Source organism: Mobula birostris, chromosome 8 (genome assembly GCF_030028105.1).
Source record: "Mobula birostris isolate sMobBir1 chromosome 8, sMobBir1.hap1, whole genome shotgun sequence".
NCBI lineage: Eukaryota > Metazoa > Chordata > Chondrichthyes > Myliobatiformes > Myliobatidae > Mobula > Mobula birostris.
Genome location: NC_092377.1, coordinates 94192188 through 94211403, shown reverse-complemented (window position 1 = coordinate 94211403; position 19216 = coordinate 94192188). Strand labels below are relative to the sequence as shown.

The 19216-nt window shown below is 38.8% G+C and overlaps 1 protein-coding gene across 2 annotated transcripts in view; it reads left to right on the top strand.

Annotated features, from left to right (window-relative positions):
- Window positions 1-19216, top strand: part of LOC140201498 (son of sevenless homolog 1) — a 208225-nt gene that overhangs the window by 128079 nt on the left and 60930 nt on the right. For both annotated transcript variants that reach the window (XM_072265692.1, XM_072265691.1), the window contains exons 9-10: window positions 3843-3970; window positions 4994-5649. In XM_072265692.1, the coding sequence (XP_072121793.1) occupies window positions 3843-3970; window positions 4994-5649 (784 nt within the window). The remainder of the gene's footprint in view (window positions 1-3842; window positions 3971-4993; window positions 5650-19216) is intronic.

The window sequence follows — 19216 nt, the reverse complement described above, 5'->3', positions numbered from 1 at the left end:
AATTGAGTGGTCAAGGTGGCAGTGCACCCAGTCACAGTGGCCATTCCAGGTCCAACCAATGGTGCAATTGTTTGTTTTATCATCTTTCTTATGAATGCAAGACCCTGCTGTACATCTACACCATACTTTTTTATCTGTTAATATTACTGTGTTAATATTTTTTGTGCTGTATGTGATAGATGTACTGTGTTTGCACCTTGGTACAGAGGAGAATTTTTTCTTTTAGCTGTATACATGTGTACAGTTGAATAACAATAAACTTGAACTACCTATTGCAAGGAATGTGTCTGGTTTGTGGTTGAAACAGTGAGAGAAATCAAATCGTTAAGGGGGACCTCCCCTTCCTCACACACCAGTGACTGGAGATTGGACTCCACCTTGACAGCTCCTTCAACATTATTTAAGATACAGATGTGTTTATTCACCTGGAAAATGACAGCATAGTACAGGCCCTTTGACCCATGATGTTGTGCTGACTTTTTAACTTAGAATCATACTGGCTTCTGCAATTTATACATGCTGGTGTTACAACATGCCTTCTGCCTTGTCATCCCTATTGAATCTTGTTTTGCCTTATATATATTTCAGTTAATTTAAAAGGGTAAAAAGGATATGATTTTAATATAATTTTTACCTATTCAAAGGGTGCTGTTCAATTTGCTTGCAGTACCCTTTCAACAATGAATTTTAGATGATAAAATATCAAAGTGTTTAAAAAAATGGTGTTCAGAAATTCCAGTGTATTCTGAAGCTCATTTTGAATAGTGTATATAAGGAGACACATTGAATGTTTTATTTCAGTCACATCTCAGTCACAAAAAAACCAAATGTGTTGTTTGTCTCCAGATCAAGCTCAGAAGGTCAGCAAAGGCCTAGTTAGCATTTCAGGAGATGGTGCAGGGCTGCGGTGAGAAGAGACTGTTGGGGAGGGGAGTGAGAGTCAGCAGCGTCATGTTGTTCTATTAGGGCTGAATGGAGATCATTCTGATGCATTTGTGGTAGGGAGAGGTATACTTACCAGATGTTTGTTAGTTGTTTCTAGGAAGATCTTGGATTTGAGGAGGCATGAAGTTGGATTGTCTAGTTGTATTAGGAGAGTGAAATCGAGGGGGCCACTTTCATATGGGTGGGAGATGGAGGTGGTGGCAGTGGGGACATGGGCTGGTGAAGAAGGTAATTAAATGTTGGGAATGTTGAAGGTTGTGGCCCAAGGATTTCCATGGATTGTTCACTGATCTTCCAGGTCTCTCAGACTTGTAGTGTGAGAATAAGTCCATGTCCCTGGAGTGCTCAATGTCATGCAGACCCATGATGATGTGTGTTAAATCTCAAACCCCTGCCCCCAACAACTCTGTCCCTCCAAATGTTCCAGAGGAATGTTGTATGTGGGAATGATGTCATTCTGTGTATTCATATCACAAAATTGCAGTGTGGTCAATAAGATTCTTATTTGTGTGGTTTTTGAATTTATCTTGAAACTTTTTATAAAGTAACTTTGTATTTAACTGAAAAGTCCAAAGGTAACTGTAAAATGATTTTAATATTTGTACAGGTAATATTTACTGTATTTGCTAAATGCTTAAGAGTTGTCATTTTAAAACCAGGAAGGTCACTTGTAATTTTGGTTGTACTTCCATATTTAGTGTCACAATCATATTATCCCACAATAAAAACTTGATTTCTGAGTATATCTTTTCTCATGTAAGGAGACCAGAACTGCACACAGTACTCCAGGTGTGATGTCACTAGTACCCTGTACAGTTGAGGCATAACTATATATATCTGTGTATATAAAGTAACTAAGTAGTCCAAAAATGCAAAAAGAAGTAGTGTTCATTGGTTTAATGTCCATTCAGAAATTGGATGGCAGAGTAGAAATAGAATTAGAAATAGGAGCAGGAGTAGGCCATCTGGCCTGTCGAGTCTGCTCTGGCATTCGGTAAGATCATGGCTGATCTGGCCTTAGATCCAACTCCAACTATCTGCATTTCCCCCACTATCTCTTAATTCCCCTACAATGCAAAACTCTATCTGAAGGTATCTTAAATATATATTAGTTATCTCTGCTTCTTCCATAGATGGAGAATTCCATAGATTCACACTAGGAAAATTTTCCTCATCATCTTCCTAAATCTACTTACCCTGATTCTTGAAGTTGTGTCTGGTCTCACCAGCAGAAACAACTTTCCTGCTTCTATCGTATCTATTCCTTTCATAATCTTAGATGTTTCTATAAGATCCTCTCTCGTTCTTCTGAAATTCAGCAATTGAACTCCCAGGTGACTCCATTTCTTCTCAGGCTAACCCCTTCATCTCCAGAATTGACCTGTTGAACCACCTTCGAAGCCAGTATATCTTTTCTCATGTAAGGAGACCATAACTGCACAGAGTACTCCAGGTGTGACGTCACTAGTACCCTGTACAGTTGAGGCATAACCACCCTGCTCTTAAATTCAATTCCTCTAGCAATGAAGGACAATATTCCATTTGCCGCCTTGATAACTTGTTGCACCTGCAAACCAACGTTTTGTGATTCATGCACAAGCACTCCCAAATCACTCAGGAAAACAGTGTACTGCAATATTTCACTATTTAAATAATCTAATCTTCCATTTTTCCTCCAAAGTGGATGACATCACTTTTGCTAACATTGAGCTCCATCTGCCAGATCCTTGATTATCCACTTAACCTATTTGTATCCCTCAGCAAGCACTCTGCATCCTCTGTGCAGTTTGGTATTCCATTCAATTTGGTGCCATCAGCAAACTTCTATATGGTACACTCAGTTCCCTCTTCCAAATTATTAATGTCCACTCAGTGGGCTCTTTATATTAGATACAGAAGTTTATTTTTATTTTATTTTATTTTGAGATACAGCATGGAATGGGCTCTTCAAGCCACTTAGCAACACCTGATTTAACCCTAACCCAGTTATGGGACAATTTACAATGATCAATTAACCTACTAACTGGTACACCAGTGGACTGTGGGAGGAAACCGGAGGAACTGGAGAAAACCCATGCATTCCACAGAAGGAGGATATCCTTACAGATGACATCAGAATTAAACTCTGAACTCTGATGACCTGAGCTGTAAAAGTATCGCACTAACTGCTATGCTACTGCTGCACAGTGTACCTAATAAAGTAGCCACAGGAATGGAATCCAGTGTGTAAACTCTAGATTATTATGTGTGAAAATCCCAGGAGATTTACAGTTTCTGAGATACTCAAGCCACTCTCTCTGGCACCAACAATCATTCCACAGTTAAAGTCAATTAGATTACATTTCTTCCCCATTCTGATGTTTGGTCTAAACAACAACTGAGCCTCTTAACCATGTCTGCATGTTTTTATGCACTGTGTTGCTGCCACATGATTGACTAATTATATATCTGCATTAATGAGCAGGTGCATCTAATAAAGAGGCCATGGGTGTATATTGTGAACAGTTGCAAACCCAGTGCCAAACCCCTGTAGCACTTTACTGATTATAACAATGGAATCATTAATTTATCTCAATTCTCTGCCTTGTATTGGTTCCCATTCTATGCTAGCCAGCTTCATCCTCATCCTATTGTAGTCTCTTTTGTTTAGGCATAAAACGCTGGTGTTAGATCAAACTTACACCCTCAATTTGTATGAAAAAATCGGTCATCCTGTTATCACCCTTTACAAGAGGAAAGAGATTATAAATCAATTGTTAGTTGTCAGAGATAAAAATTCAAAGAGTTTCGTATTCTAATTCCCCAAAATATTATTCCTTACATCATAAATGTAAATTATTTAATTGGGACATGTCTTATAAACTGCTCAACTGCTTGTTCTTTCCTCATCTGAATAGCAATTAGAAGAAAAAAGTGATAATGAAGAAGACAAAGAATGTTTAAAACAAGCCATAACTGCACTACTTAACTTGCAGAGCAGTATGGAAAGGATTTGTTCAAAAAGCCTTGCAAAGAGAAGGCTGAGGTAAGCAATTTCCATTCATCCCTGAAATTTTTGTGATTGGCCACAAGTGTAAGTTGCCGTTGTTCCCATTTCCTTTTAACTATTTGCAACTACTTTAGTGGCAAGCCTGCTTTTTACACAGGAAGTAACGTCAGGTGTAAAAAGCGTGTTTTTGTTCAAAGTATTTTATGTGCTTAAAGCTTTTACAACTGAAGCTAAATTCAAGCAAAATCCGAATTATGAACATAACAACTTTGCTGCACATCAGATGGTAAGCAGTGAAACATTCCAAAAGTAATTGCTTAATAGTTGTTTTGTTTGAAGGAATAAGCTGCAATATTTTGTTTTTAAAAATTAACATTCCATGAAAATATTCACTAGAAAAAAATCTGCTATGGTGCTAACTCACTGTTGTGAAATAGGAAAATGTTTTTTTTTCCAGTTGTGTTTTTGCTTGAAGAGACAAAACTAAATAGATTTATTCCATAACTATTTAAGTTCAAGAATGAGTACCATTTAGTGTAGCAAGTGGGACAATTGGGTAGTTCCAGTCATTAAGCAGTGGCAATCTCAACAGAAAACTTGCTAAAATAGTAATGTGACTCACAGTAGGTGGATTTGCTTTTTTATTTAGGTTGCTTAGTGGAGTACATATTGTAGTGTGGTGCGTCTTGCCAGGAAGAAAGGGAAAGACCAGCAATACTGGCCTTTCTTGTAAAAGTCTGCTTCGTGTTGACAATTGTGACTATTGGCAATGCCCCAAGAAAAGTCTGTGATCTGAATTCTGGACTAATGATGAAATGTGCTCAAGGGTTGCACTAAAGGAGTAAATTGTTTTAGAACTGATGAAATATATTATTTTTAGATTGATAAACAGTTAATGTCCAATACACGAATATTTTGTGGTTTACTTCTGTGTATCTCAATATTAAACTAGGTATTATTAAAATAGTAGCTTTTAGTTCAGAAGTGTATCAATGCACAGACAATGAAGGTCATAATACTAAGATGTTGATTTTGAAAGACCATTATTTTCTCTTCCAGTGAGTCTGCCTGTCGCTTTTATAATCAACAAATGAAAAGCAAACATCTGGCAATTAAGAAAATGAATGAAATCCAAAAAAACATTGATGGCTGGGAAGGCAAGGATATTGGGCAATGCTGTAATGAGTTTATTATGGAAGGCACACTGACGCGTGTTGGTGCAAAGCATGAAAGACACATATTCCTATTTGATGGCTTGATGATTTGCTGTAAATCAAATCATGGTCAGCCTAGATTACCTGGTGGAAGTTGTGCTGAATATCGTCTCAAAGAAAAATTTTTCATGCGAAAGGTACAGATTAATGATAAAGACGACACTAATGAGTACAAACATGCCTTTGAAGTTATCTTAAAAGATGAAAACAGTGTAATATTTGCTGCCAAGTCAGCAGAGGAAAAGAATAACTGGATGGCAGCTTTAATTTCTTTACAATATCGGAGTACACTGGAGAGAATGTTGGATGCCACTATGCTACAAGAGGAAAAAGAGGAGCCACTTAGACTCCCAAGTCCTGAAGTGTACAGGTTTGCTGAGCCAGACTCTGAGGAGAACATTGTATTTGAGGAGAATGTACAGTCTAAATCGGGAATTCCTATTATCAAAGCTGGAACTGTTATAAAATTAATTGAGCGGCTAACTTACCATATGTATGCAGGTAGGTGGAAATTTTTCAGAATAGCTTCTCTGCCATATTGGGGGATGGGGGTGGGGGTTCGTTTTGTTCCTACTATTGAAATGGCTTACTCATTGATTTGTAAATATTGAAAGAAGCTCACACTTTTATTCAGTTATTTATAAATGGCTATTGCATCAGTCCAACTTCTGTGTTCATCTAAAGTACAAGGAAAATTCTGGATGTTGGAAATCTGATATTAAAAACAGAAAATTACATAAATATTTAGCCAGTCAAGCAACATTTATGGAAGGGAAACAGAGTTAATGTTTTAAGTCAATGACCCAGTGGGAAGATGAAATGTGTACTTTCAGCTTACATTGGCTTTATTTATTTCGGCTTCATGGGAACAGTGGTTGAAGGCAGATGTCAGAGTTGTAGTGGGATGGACAAAGTGACAAGTACCTGGAAGCTAAGGGCCATCCTTAAGGACTGAGTGGATGTGTTCTGCAAAGCAGTCACGCAATCTGCATTCAGATTCCCCAACAAAGTCCAATGTAAGCTTGAGATAGAGCATTTTATCTTCCTGCTAGATTTGTGGCTCAACTCTGATTTCAACAGTTTGAAATAATCAGCCTTTTTAGTAGGTATATCAGAACTGGTCAGTTCGGATGAAAGGGCATCAACCTGTGACATTAATTCAGCTTTTGCTTTTCCACAGGTGCTGCCTAATCTGCTGAGCATTCTGTTTTCTTTCAGATTTTTGGCAACTGCAGTGTTTTATTTGAATTTTCTTCTCTCCTTCATTCATCTCCTTTCATTTAAATCTGCAGACAAATCACCTAATTTCCAGAAATATCCCCAAAGTCATCATTTGGTGTCTCATTCTTCCCCCTATCATAGACATTCACTCCATTCTTTCTTCCCACAAATTAATACAGTTTGATTTCTAACTTTTCCTAATTCCAGTGGGAAGGCCATCTCCTGAAATGTTTGCTCTGCTTCCTTCTTTCTTTCTTTTTCTTTCTCTTTTTTATTTTTCTCTCCCTCTCTGTCTCGCGCTCTCTCCCTCTCTGTCTCTGTCTGTCCCCCTCCCTTTCTATACAATGCAGAATAGGCCCTCAAGGCCCCTTACGCTGTGCCGCCTAGCAATCCCTGATTCAGCCCTATCCTAATCACGGGACAATTTACAATGACCAATTAACCAACCTATTGATGTGTCTTTGGACTATGGGAGGAAACTAGATCACCCATAGGAACATACGAACTTCTTACAGGTAACGGGGAACTGAAACTGGGTTACCTATACTATAAAGCGTTGTGCTAACCACCACACTACCATGCCACTCCAATTTATTCCGAGGGTGCTTTTAACTTTTCTTCAATAAAAATTTTTAATGTTAACTAGAAGTAAAGCAATCAGCCTCTTTAATAGCACTAAACTGCTATATTGCTGTTTGTCTTCATAGACTGAATAACAAGAATGCATTACAAATGAAGGAAGTAGGGATTTAAAAACTCAGAAGGTTTTTTAAAATCTCATTTTTCATTTAAATAATACCGACTGTATAAAATAAATGAATTTTATTTCAGGTTTCTGAATTTAGAAGCATCCAATAATAGAAATTTTAGCAATGTTATTTCAGTTTGGATAGTGCATGCTATACCCTAGCACAGTGATAAATTGGTTGTGATTTGCCCCTCTAGTTCTCAGTTTCTTGCATTAAGTCCTGTTTGACAAAACTGTTTCTGCAATGTCCTATGGTTATTTTTGTTTGTTTTTCTTGTGCATTTAAATCAGATAACATTGCTGCAACCAGTCATTTCTAATCTTGGAACTATTTTTGATCCAATCTTTTGAGTCAACTTTTCCTTTTGTCATCTGTGTACAGCAAGGTAGTTAAGATTTCAGACAGAATATTGCCTTTTCATGATAGATTTTCTGGAAGAAATAAATGAGTGAATTTTTGTAGTCAATGTCTCAGCGTTTGGTTTTAAAATCTATATGTAAAATTTTGTATGAGACCCAGACGGGGTATTGATATACTACTTGATTTGATTGGGTGCAAAACAGTTCAACAGTTTGGGTTTTTTGGTTGCCTTACCCCTGGTTTCCTTTTAATGTCATAGTCATAGTGTAGTACAGCACAGAAACAAGCCTTTCGGCCCAACTTGTCATTACTAACCATGGTGCCCATCAAGCTGGTTTTATTTGCCTGCATTTCTCTTTAAAAGCCTCTTATCCATATACTAATCCATATATCTTTTAGATGTTCTAATTGTACCTGCCTTAACTACTTCCTCTGGCAGCTCATTCTATATACACCCACTCAGTCCCTCAAGCCCTATCAGCAGCCTTGTAAATCTTCTCTACTCTTTCCAATTTAATTGTGTCTTTCCTATATACAGGGTAGTTAAACCTGTACACAATACTTGTGTGGTCTCACTAGTTTCTTGTACAATTGTGTCATAATATCCTAACTCCCATAGTCAATGCCCTGACTGATAAAGACTAGCATGCGAACTACCACCTTCACCACCGGTCTACCAGTGATGTTGCTTTCAGGGAGCTATGTACTTGTACTGCTTGGTTCCTCTTTTCCACAGCATTCCCCAGAGCTTAACCATTCACTATCCTGATTAACTTCCCAAAACTGCATCTCTTCATACTTACCTGAATTGAAAGCACAGTTACCATTCTTTAGCCTACTTACTGAGCTGATCAGGATCCCTCTGTAATTTTTGATAACCCTCTTCATTATCTATAATATCACCTATTTTAGTATCATCTGTAGACTTATTCATCATATCTCATATATTCACAGTCAAATCATTTATATAAATAGCAATCAACAAATTTCCCAGCACTGACCCCTAGTGTATCAAAGGACACAGGCCTTCAATCCAATAAATAACGTTTGCCTTTCACTCTGTTTCCTATCATTGAGCCAATTACAAATGCACTTAGCTATCTCTTCCCAAATTCCATGTGATCTAACCTTCCACACTAGCCTGCCAATTGGGACTTTGTCAAAGACCTTGCTAAATTCATATGGAAAGCATCTAGTGCCTTACCTTCATCTATCCTCTTTATTTCTTCTTCAAAAAACTGAGATTTGTCAGAGTTTGTGTTTTTAAAGGAAAACATAATGCACTAGATGTACTACTTAAGTCAAATAATTGTTCTTGAAAAATTGTGTACTTTTGAATATGAACGATCCATTCTCGGTAAAGTACACTTTAAAGTGAAGTTCATTACCTTTGTCTAACAAATTATTTTATTATACATCTTTGGAGGATGATTTTTTTCTACAGCTTTGATTGATGATGCTTGACTTTGCTGTCAGTTGTGAGACTTTGCTTTGGAAAGATTGTGTTCTACGGTTTTTAGTGTACTCATAATTAATCTTAAAATGGTTAGTGGCACATTGTTTCAAAAGATCAAGTTTTAAAAGTGAAATTTATTTATTTTCGTAATGCCTGTACTAAGTCTTCTTCTCATCCTCTAATTCAACCTTTCTGGCATCTCCTTAGAGCAAGGGGCCTCAATAGGATGGAGTTTGGTGTGTTCAGGAAGGTTTTCTGATGCAATATTTAGATGAGCCAGCTAAAGGAGAGGCTGTACTTGATCTGGTATTGGAAAATGAACCAGGTCAAAGTGTCAGATCTCTCGGTGGGAGAGCATTTTGGAGGTAGTGATCGCAACTCTATCTCCTTTACTATAGTACTGCAGAAGGATAGGAGCAGACAATTTGGGAAAACATTTAATTAAGGTAGGGGGAAATACGCTATTAGGCAGGAACTTGGGAACATAAATTGAGAGCAGATATTCTCGGAAATGCACAGGAGAAATGTGGCAAATGTTCAGGGTACATTTGCCTGGCATTCTGCATTGGTATGTTCCATTGAGGCAGGAAAAGGATGGTAGGGTAAAAGAAACATGGTGTGCAAAAGATGTGGAAAATCTAGTTCGGAAGAAAGGGAAAGCTTACAAAAAGTTCAAGAAACTAGGTACCGATAGAGCTCTAAAAAAATACAAGGTTGCCAGGAAGGAGCTTAAGAATGAAATTAGGAGAGCTAGAAGGGCGCATGAGTAGGCCTTGGCGAGCAGGATTAAGAAAAACCCCAAGGCATTCTACAAGTATGTGAAGAGCAAGAGGTTGAGCCATGTGACAATAGGACCAATCAGAAGTGAGAGTGGAAACGTGCATGGAGCTGGAGGAAGTAGTGGAGGTACTTAATGAATACTTTGCTTCAGTATTCACCAGAGCAAAGGACCTTGGCAATTGTGGAGATGACTTACAGTGGACTGAAACGCTTGAGTGTATAGACATTAAGAAAGAGGATGTGCTGGAGCTTTTAAAAAACATTAAGTTAGATAAAGTCAGCAAGACATACCCCAGGCTACTGTGGGAAGTGAGGGAGGAGATTGCTGAGCCTCTGGCGATGATTTTTGCATCATCATTAGGGACAGGAGTAGTACTGAAGGATTGGAGGGTTTCAAATGTTGTTCCCTTGTTCAAGAAAGGGAGTGGTGATAACCCAGAAAATTATGAACCAGCGTGTCTTACTTCAGTGGTGGGAAAGTTGTTGGAGAAGATCTTGAGAGGCAGGATTTATGAGCATTTGGAGAGACATAATCTGATTAGGGATAGTTAGCATGGCTTTGTCAGGGGCAGGTTGTGCCTTATGAGTCTGATTGAATTCTTTGAGGATGTAACAAAACACATTGATGAAGGTAGAGCAGTGGATGTAATGTATATGGATTTCAGTAAGGCATTTGATAAGGTACCCCATGCAAGGCTCATTGAGAAAGTAAGGAGGCATGGGATCCAAGGAGACCTTACTTTGTGGATCCAGAATTGGCTTGCCCACAAGGCAAAGGACGGTTGTAGATGGTTTGTGTTCTGCATGGAGGTCGGTGACCAGTGGTATTATGCAGGGATCTGTTCTGGGACCCCTCTTCTTTGTGATTTTTATAAATGACCTGGATGAAGAAATAGAAGGGTGGGTTAGCAAGTTTGCTAATGAAACAAAGGTTGAGGGTGTTGTGGATAGTCTGGTGGGTGGTCAGAGGTTACAGCGGGACATCGATAGGATGCAGAACTGAGCTGAGAAGTGCCAGATGGAGTTCAACCCAGATAAGTGTGAAGTGGTTTATTTTGGTAGGTCAAATTTGAATTCTGAATATAGTATTAATGGTAAGACTTTGGCAGTGTGGAGGATTGGAGAGATCTTGAAGTCAATGTCCGTAGGGCACTCAAAGCAGCTGCACAGGTTGACAGTGTTGTTAAGAAGGCTACAGTGTGTTGGTATTCATCAATTGTGGGATTGAGTTCAAGAGCCGTGAGGTAATGTTACAGCTATATAAGATCCTGGCCTGACCCTGCTTGGAGTACTGTGTTCAGTTTTGGTCAAATCACTACAGGAAGGATGTGGATACTATTGAAAGAGTGCAGAGGAGATTACAAGGATATTGTCTGGATTGAAGATCGGGCCTGATATGAATAGGTTGAGTGATCTTTTCTCCTTGGAGTGACAGAGGATGAGAGGTGACCTAATAGAGGTGCATAAGATGATCAGAGACATTGATTGTGTGGATAGTCAGAGGCTTTTTCCCAGGGCTGAAATGGCTATCACAGGGAGGCATAGTTTTAAGGTGCTTGGAAGTAGATACAGAGGGAATGTTAGGGGTATGTTTTTCACACAGAGTGGTGGGTGTGTGGAATGCACTGCCATTGACAGTGATGGAGGTGGAGACTCTTATATAAGTACATGGAGCTTAGAAGGCTATGCAGTAGGGTAATTCTAGGCAGTTTCTAGAGTAGAAACTGATCAACACAACATTGTGGGCTGAAGGACCTGTAATATGCTGTAAATATCTATGTTCTTTACCTTAATTATTATTGCTTTTAATTTCAATACCTTCATTTCTCTTCAAAACCCTCTGCATATCTAAATATCCTCAACCTATATTCATGGTTACACCCTTGGCCTTGCTAATTCACATGACCTTTATTCTAATTGTAACTAAGATTGATAGGGTAATTTTGAAATTTTCCTTGTTCTGCTGTTATTTTTTCAGCTTATAACCCCATTTTTTTATGTGCACCACAAGAAAAGCATCTTAATCACAGCATATTCACAGTCCCATATATCTAGATTCTGGCCCACAATATATTGTGGCCCTTTTACAGGTAGCAGGCCACTGAATCATGTAGTACCAGAGGATACTTTAATGCTTTTATTCCAGTTCAAATTCTCCCATCTCATTATTCCCCATAGTTTATCCCACTTCTCCAATCCCTTAATTCCTAGGGATCCTCATTTGAACGTCCTTAGGGATTGGGAAGAACTACTTTAACCATCCCTTACCAGATTTATCTGGATCACAGTGAATGTTATTTAATCTACTGCTAAAACACTTAATTATTTAAAGGTTTAATGTGATATTTAATTTTAGGCTCTCTTCACCATCACAAATCATTTTATAAAACTACTTCCACATCCGTCTTCCACAGTAGTATGAAATTTTTTTGGGGATTTGCTTGTCCCAAACATCAAGTCTGTCAATTCATTTATTTATTAATTATGTCATTAGATTCTATCCCATTGCTCTTTTTAAGATCATCTTATCAAAGGAACTAGAAAGTATACCCACCTGCAGTTCCTCTGATCCCAAACTATTGATCATATAACATTCCTTGCAGGTTAGTTGTTAAAATGTCAGGCAACCATATCCATCAGTTAAAAAGTCATTTATACTTGAAATTCATTGGCATTGTATTCAACAGGAAGAGCGGGGGGAGATGCAATGGAGAGGGTGAGTGCATGTTGTTTAATCTGTTGCTAAAGCAGGTAATTATTCAAAGATTTACCAGGAATGCAAAGATCATTTCAAACTATCACAAATCATTTTATTAGATGAGCAAATTTTAAAAAATTATGAAAGCTGACACCATTGTCTCTGGTCCTCATTACAAACTCAGTTTCTTTCCATCTATTTCTGTCTCAGAAAATGATTTGAGGGGTCCTGCCTGAGCAAGGACCTGGACCTGTTGCAATTTGCCTACAGCTTCAACAGGTCTGTAGAGGAAGCAATTTCACTGCCTCTGCTGTGAAGCACCTGGACAACAGCAATACTTAGGCCAGGTTGCTCTTTATCAATTACAGCTCAAAGTTCAACACCATCATCCCTTCAGTTCTAATCAACAGACTTCAAAACCTGGGGTTCTGTATGTCCTTCTGCAAATGGATCTCAAGTTCCTCATTGGGAGACCATAAACAGTGCAGATCAGTATAACATCTCCTCACTGACAAGCCAACACAAGCACATCTCAAAGATGAGTGCTTTCTGGTCTCTCTCCACACTTATGACTGAGTGTCTCACTCGAACTTCATCTTTAAATTTGCTGATCACTCCATTGTTTTTGGCAGAATTTCAAATGCAACAATGAGCCTAAAGGACCAAGGTAGGCTGGTTGAATGGTGTCGTGACAACAACCTTCCACTCAGCGTCAGCAAGACTAAAGAATTTATTGTGGACTTCAAGTAGGGAAAGTCAGGAACATACAGCAGTTCTTATTGAGGGATTAGTGATGGAAAAGGTTATCGGTTTCAAGTTCCTTGGCAACAGCATCTCAGGGGATCTACTTTGGGCCCAGCATGTTGATACAAAGAAGGCATGCAAGTAACTATACTTCATTAGGAGTTTGAGGAGAATTGATATGTCACCAAAGACGATTAGATTTCTCCAGATGTATGGAGGAGAGCATTCAGACCAGTTGCATCACTGCTTGGTATGGAGACTGCAGTGCATATCATCAGCAAGAGGCTGCTGAGGGTTATGGACACAACACTCCCCATCATCAAGGACATCTTCAAAAGGCCGTGCCTCAAGAAGGCAGGCATCCATTATTAAGGACCCTAACTATCTGGATATGCTGTCTTCTCATTACTACCATCATGGAGGTAGTACAACGTTTTAGCAATGGCTTCTTCCCCTCTGTCATCAGATTTTTGAATGAGCACTATGAACACCACCTCACTTTTCCTCTATTTATATTTTGTAGCCTATTACAGTTTTTATGTTTTGCACTGAACTGCTGCCAGAAGATATCAAATTTCACAAGAAATGTCAGTGATAGTAAACTTGATTCTGAAATCTGAAAGGTGGTATAAAGTATTTAATTAACAAAGTAGCATTCCTTCCTCCACTCACCTGCTGAAAATTTCAACCATGTCTTTATTAACTCTCAATCTTTCTGGTACTGTTCATAAACATATGCTCATCCAAGACACCACTTCCTGAATTTTGCTTAGATTCTCATCAACCTGTCTATCATATCCACGTTTGCTGACCAACACTTGCTCCCATTTCAATTCTCTGTGGTACTATCTGGTTTCTTGCACAGTCCCAATTTTAATTGTAATTATTTCATTGTTGATGGTCATGTGGTCAACTATCTTGGCCTAAAGCTGAAATTCCTGATAGTTTCTATACAAAACGTGAACAGCTCATTCCACCCCCCACCTCTCCCCATCCCCAGATGCTGCTCAATCCACAGAGTTCCTCCAGCAGATTGTTTTGTTGTTCCTGACAATAGTATCTGCAACCTTTGGTGTATATCAGAAATTCCTTCTCTTCATTTCTCTATCTGCTAAGTCATTTGATCTAATATTTCTTCACATAGCTCTGTGTAAAACTTTATATTTTTTTCTAGATGTAGTGTTTCTATCAAGTAGCTTGCTTCATTTTATTTCATCAAGGGCATTCTATAAATGCATTTTTCATTTTGAAATTGATAGAATTTTTTCAAAAAATTCTTAGTTTTATACTTAAGTCAGAAAAATATTCAATGTTACAAAGTGTATAGTGCATTAATTTATATTGGTGGTAGAAAGGAGCTTCCTGTTCAATTCACTCCCCCCACCCCAATGAGTTGTGTGTAAAAGACTTTTCTACCATTTTTGTGAAAGTTATGTAAATTAAGCACCTCTGGTTCCTTTTGTTGAAAATGTAATTATTTTGCTGCTTTTATTTAAGTTTTAAAATAAAACAAGCAAATATGACAGCGTTTTCCCAAAGTTTTGAGACTGTTGACAGATGCCCAGCTTATATTTCACTGAAATGTGTTCTATTTATAACATGTTGGTGTTTAAGTGCACTCTTGTGTGCGTCAACAGTGCGTCCGTTTCCTTTCTTGTGGAACCTAAGGATGATTGTTTTCAAAGAAACTTATTGTTCATTCTTGACTCAGAACAGTTTGTGGTAGAGCTTGGTAATTAGGGCATTTAGCATTTTATTATGTATTAAATTTCCCAATAAAGCTTTGAAACCACAAATAAATGATTTAAGATATAATTTATTCAGCTAATTGACCCAAGTCTATAAATTATATTAAATGGGATCAGGTAAATGCAAGCCCTTCATGTAAAATCATTTATATAATTTCCTGATTGTTGAATCCAGAATAAGCTGTTGTGTAACCAAACCTTTCTGTTTGAAGTGGAGGAGGGGTGGTTTGAATGGTGTTCTCCCCTTCTAATTTAAGGATTCCATGAGGAAAGTGCGCTAACAACTACATATATTTCAAACCTCAGTAATTTACATGATGTGAGAAATAGATGTTCAAATATAAGGAGATCTAAAACATTATTTTGCTGAATTTTCAAGATAAACAAAACCTACTTAAAAGTCTCTAAATGGTCTCCTTAAAGATATTAATCGTGTTTCTTCCTGATCACCAACTCTGCACTGGGCTTTGCTAGTGCTGAAAGATTGAATGGTGCTGGTGTTCAGAAGAACCTGGGTATTCTTGTACACAAATCACTAAAAGTTAATACAGCAATCATTTAGAAAGGCAAAGAGCACTAGGTTTATATTACAAGAGAATTTAAATACAAGAGGAAAGATGTATAATTGGACCAAGATAAGGTCCCTATTCAGACTGCACCTACAATATTATATACTGTTGTGGTCTCCCTGTCTGAGGAATGATATATCTGCAGCAGAAGACATGTAGTAAAAGGTCTTCAGATTGACTTCTGAGGTAGTGCTTTTCTGATAAATAGAAAGATTCAGCAATCTGATTAAGCATTCTGGAATTTTGGAGCTTAGAAAATCGATGGTAATTTCACAAAAATATACAAAATTCTTAGAAAACTGATGGCGAGGAGCACCAGCTCTGAATCTATAGTGATCTGTTTAAATGTCTCAGCCTGAAACATCAACTGTTTATTCATTTCCATAAATGCTGCCTGACCTGCTGAGTTCCTCCAGCAATTTTTGTGTTGTCTTTTCAAATTTTCTTTCCCTATACCCTCCCTGCTTTGTTGTATGCCTGCTATAAATAAAAACGTTTGTTCAATTCAATTATGTCAATGCTTCAAAGGCACAGCTGTATAACCATTCGTCTCACACACATTTGTACAGCTATTGATCTGCTGAGTAAAACGCTTGTCCCTCATTTGAAATATTGGTCCCAATTAAACTAATGTCTTATTTTGGTGGTTCTTGGTAGAATTTTCATCTGTCTTTCTCCTTGTATATGAAGCCTGAAACTTGAATGGATATGGCAGGCCATCAGTGACCTTGATCTTGGGTAGAAAATTGAAGTTGAGGGCGACTGCTTCCTCTACACTGCTATGAATTATGAAGTGGCTGTGGAGCTTTATATGGGTTACAGTTGATGTCATTGGATTGAATGTTTTGGTATCATGTGTTACTCTTGATCTTTGAATATGGCTTTTTTATACTCCCATCACAGTTCAAATCACTCAGTGCCTACCTGGGTGTTCCATTTCCATTTATGACAATTATGGGCAGGGAATTCCATGAATTAGTAAGAATGTTACATGTTTTTTTTCCAAAGAAATTTTAATACACCCTATCCTTACTATATGCGTCTTCAGACTATGCGGATTCACAGTTATGCGAGGAACCTGTTTCTACCAATGTCTTGTTATATGCGTCCAAAATTCACAGTTATGCGAGGAGTACTGCTTTCCCTCCAATACAAGTCACGTGCGCGCGCCTCACAGTCTCACTGTTGGGATGAGAAGCACCGCTTTCCCGCCAGTACAAGTCAGGTGCGTGCGCCTCACTATCTCTCTCCCGCCACTCTTGCATTGGTTTTGGCAAGGTGTGGATGCGCGATCTTAAACTTCTGTTGGTTTTACATATGGTGCAGTGATTTTGTGCTTGAAATATTTAACTATGCCTCCTAAGCATCCGATATCATGTCCTGGGCCATCAGCCGAGCGGCAGAGAACCGCTTTAACACTTGGGAAAAAAGTTGGAAATTATAAACAGCGCGACATCAGCTGAAGGTAACACAACTCTGGGATGCTACTGCTGGGAACAGAATCTTGTCGTTGAAGTTCTTTTGTTGCTTGACAATGCGCCAGCCCATTCTAAACATCTGGACAGCATTCATCCTAACATAACTATGTTTCCTGCTGCCTAACACAACATCGCTGATTCAACCACTCGACTGGTGTGATCCACATTCAAGGCGTGCGTATTTTTTTACGGCGAACTACCTCTCAGATGCTGCAAGCAACAGGCGATTTTGAAAATCCCGGAAGTTTACCAATGGTGAGGGAATGGTGGAAGTTGGAACACTTGGCACAAATGGCGATGGGCATGGACCCAAGTTTAGAACAGAGTCAGCATTTCAGTCATTCCCTGCCATCAACCCTTCTTCCCTACAAGCAAATTTAAAACAAAATGCTGCCAAGCAAATAACCCTCACCACTTTATGCAAAGCGCTGTAATCTTCTGCTGCCGGCAGTTCAAAGAGTTCTGTGAGTCTTCCTTCACCCCTTGCTGTGTCTGATATTATCTGACACCACAACAACCACTTATCTCCCGGAGCGAGCACACCTGCCACTGTTGGTGAGTACTGTACACCCTCAGATGTTAACTTTCTATGATTTATTACATTGAATATTACCTTAAATTGATTAAATATAATACAAATGTTGTCTTGTAGTACTGCTTTTGTGTTGTATTGGTATAAAAATGTGAATAAATTACAGATAAAACATATTTAGGAAGCCCTCTGGAACACATCCCTATTTTCTCCATTTAAATAATTATTCACATTATGCGATTTCACATTATGTGTCAACTTCGAGGAATGTATCCCTGGCATATAACGAGGATAGGGTGTAATAGTAGCCTTGAAACATGATCTATTCTGGAACTGTGTTGCTGCATTGAGCTTAGAGTGCTTGTTTGGGAATCTGACTTTGAAATACGTTGTTGCTGTACAGGGTCTGCAGAGAAGCACAAACACCAGTTTGATTTCTGGGCGGTGGGGCTTGTCATATGATGAATTGAATTGAATTTGGATTGAAATGAATTGACTATTTCTTACATCCTTCACAGACATGAGGAGTAAAAATCCTTGGTAACGTCTCTACCTGAATGTGCAATGTGCAAATTATAATAATTTATAATAAATAGTATGTACAGTAAGATATACAACAGAACAGTCAATATAGCTATGAAATACAATTGTGTCAGTGTGAAATAATCAGTCTGATGGGATGGTGGATGAAATTGTCCCAGAGCCTGTTGGTCCCGGCTTTAATGCTGTGGTACTGTTTCCCGGATGGCAGCGGCTGGAATAGTTTGTGGTTGTGGTGAATCAGGTCCCCAATGATCCTTTCAGCCCTTTTTACACACCTGTCTCTGTAGATGTCCTGAATAGTCGAAAGTTCACATCCACAGATGTGCTGGGCTGTCCACACCACTCTTTGCGGAGTCCTGCAATTGAGTGAAGTACAGTTCGCATACCAGGCAGTGATACAGCCAGTTAGGCTGCTCTCAATTGTGCCCCTGTAGAAAGTCCTTAGGATTTGGGGACTCATACCAAACTTTTTCATCTGTCTAAGGTGAAAGAGGCACTGTTGTGCTTTCTCTACCACATGGCCAGTATGTTCAGACCAAGATGAATTCAGAGGAACCTAAAGCTGTTCACTCTCTCAGCCACAGATCCATTGATGTCAATAGGGATGAGTCTGTCTCTGTTCCTCCTGTAGTCCGCAATCAGCTCCTTTGATTTGCAACATTGAGGGATTGCTTGTTTTCTTGACACCACTGTGTCAGGGTGATGACTTCTTCTGTGTAGATTGCCTCGTTATTATTTGAGATCAGGCCAGTCAATGTAGTATCATCTGCAAATTTAATTAGCGGATTGGGGTAGCAACATAGTCATGGGTGTACAGAGAGTAAAGGAGGGAGCTTAGGACACAACCCTGGGGGGCTCCTGTGGTGAGGTTCAGAGGGGCAAAGGTGAGGGAGTCCATTCTTATCATCTGTCAGTGATCTGACAGGAAATCCAGGAACTAACTGCACTAGGCAGGGTGAAAGCCAAGGTCTCTGAGCTTCTTGTCAAGCTTGGAGGGAACTATGGTGTTGAATGCTAAACTGTAGTCTAAGAACAGCATCCCTCTTCTCCAGATGTGTTAGGATGACGTGGAGAGCTATGGCTACTGCATCATCTGTCGATCAGTTATGTCGGTGGGCGAATTGTAGGGGGTCCATTGTGGGTGGTAACTTGCTCCAGATGCAGTCCTTGACCAGCCTCTCAAAGAATTT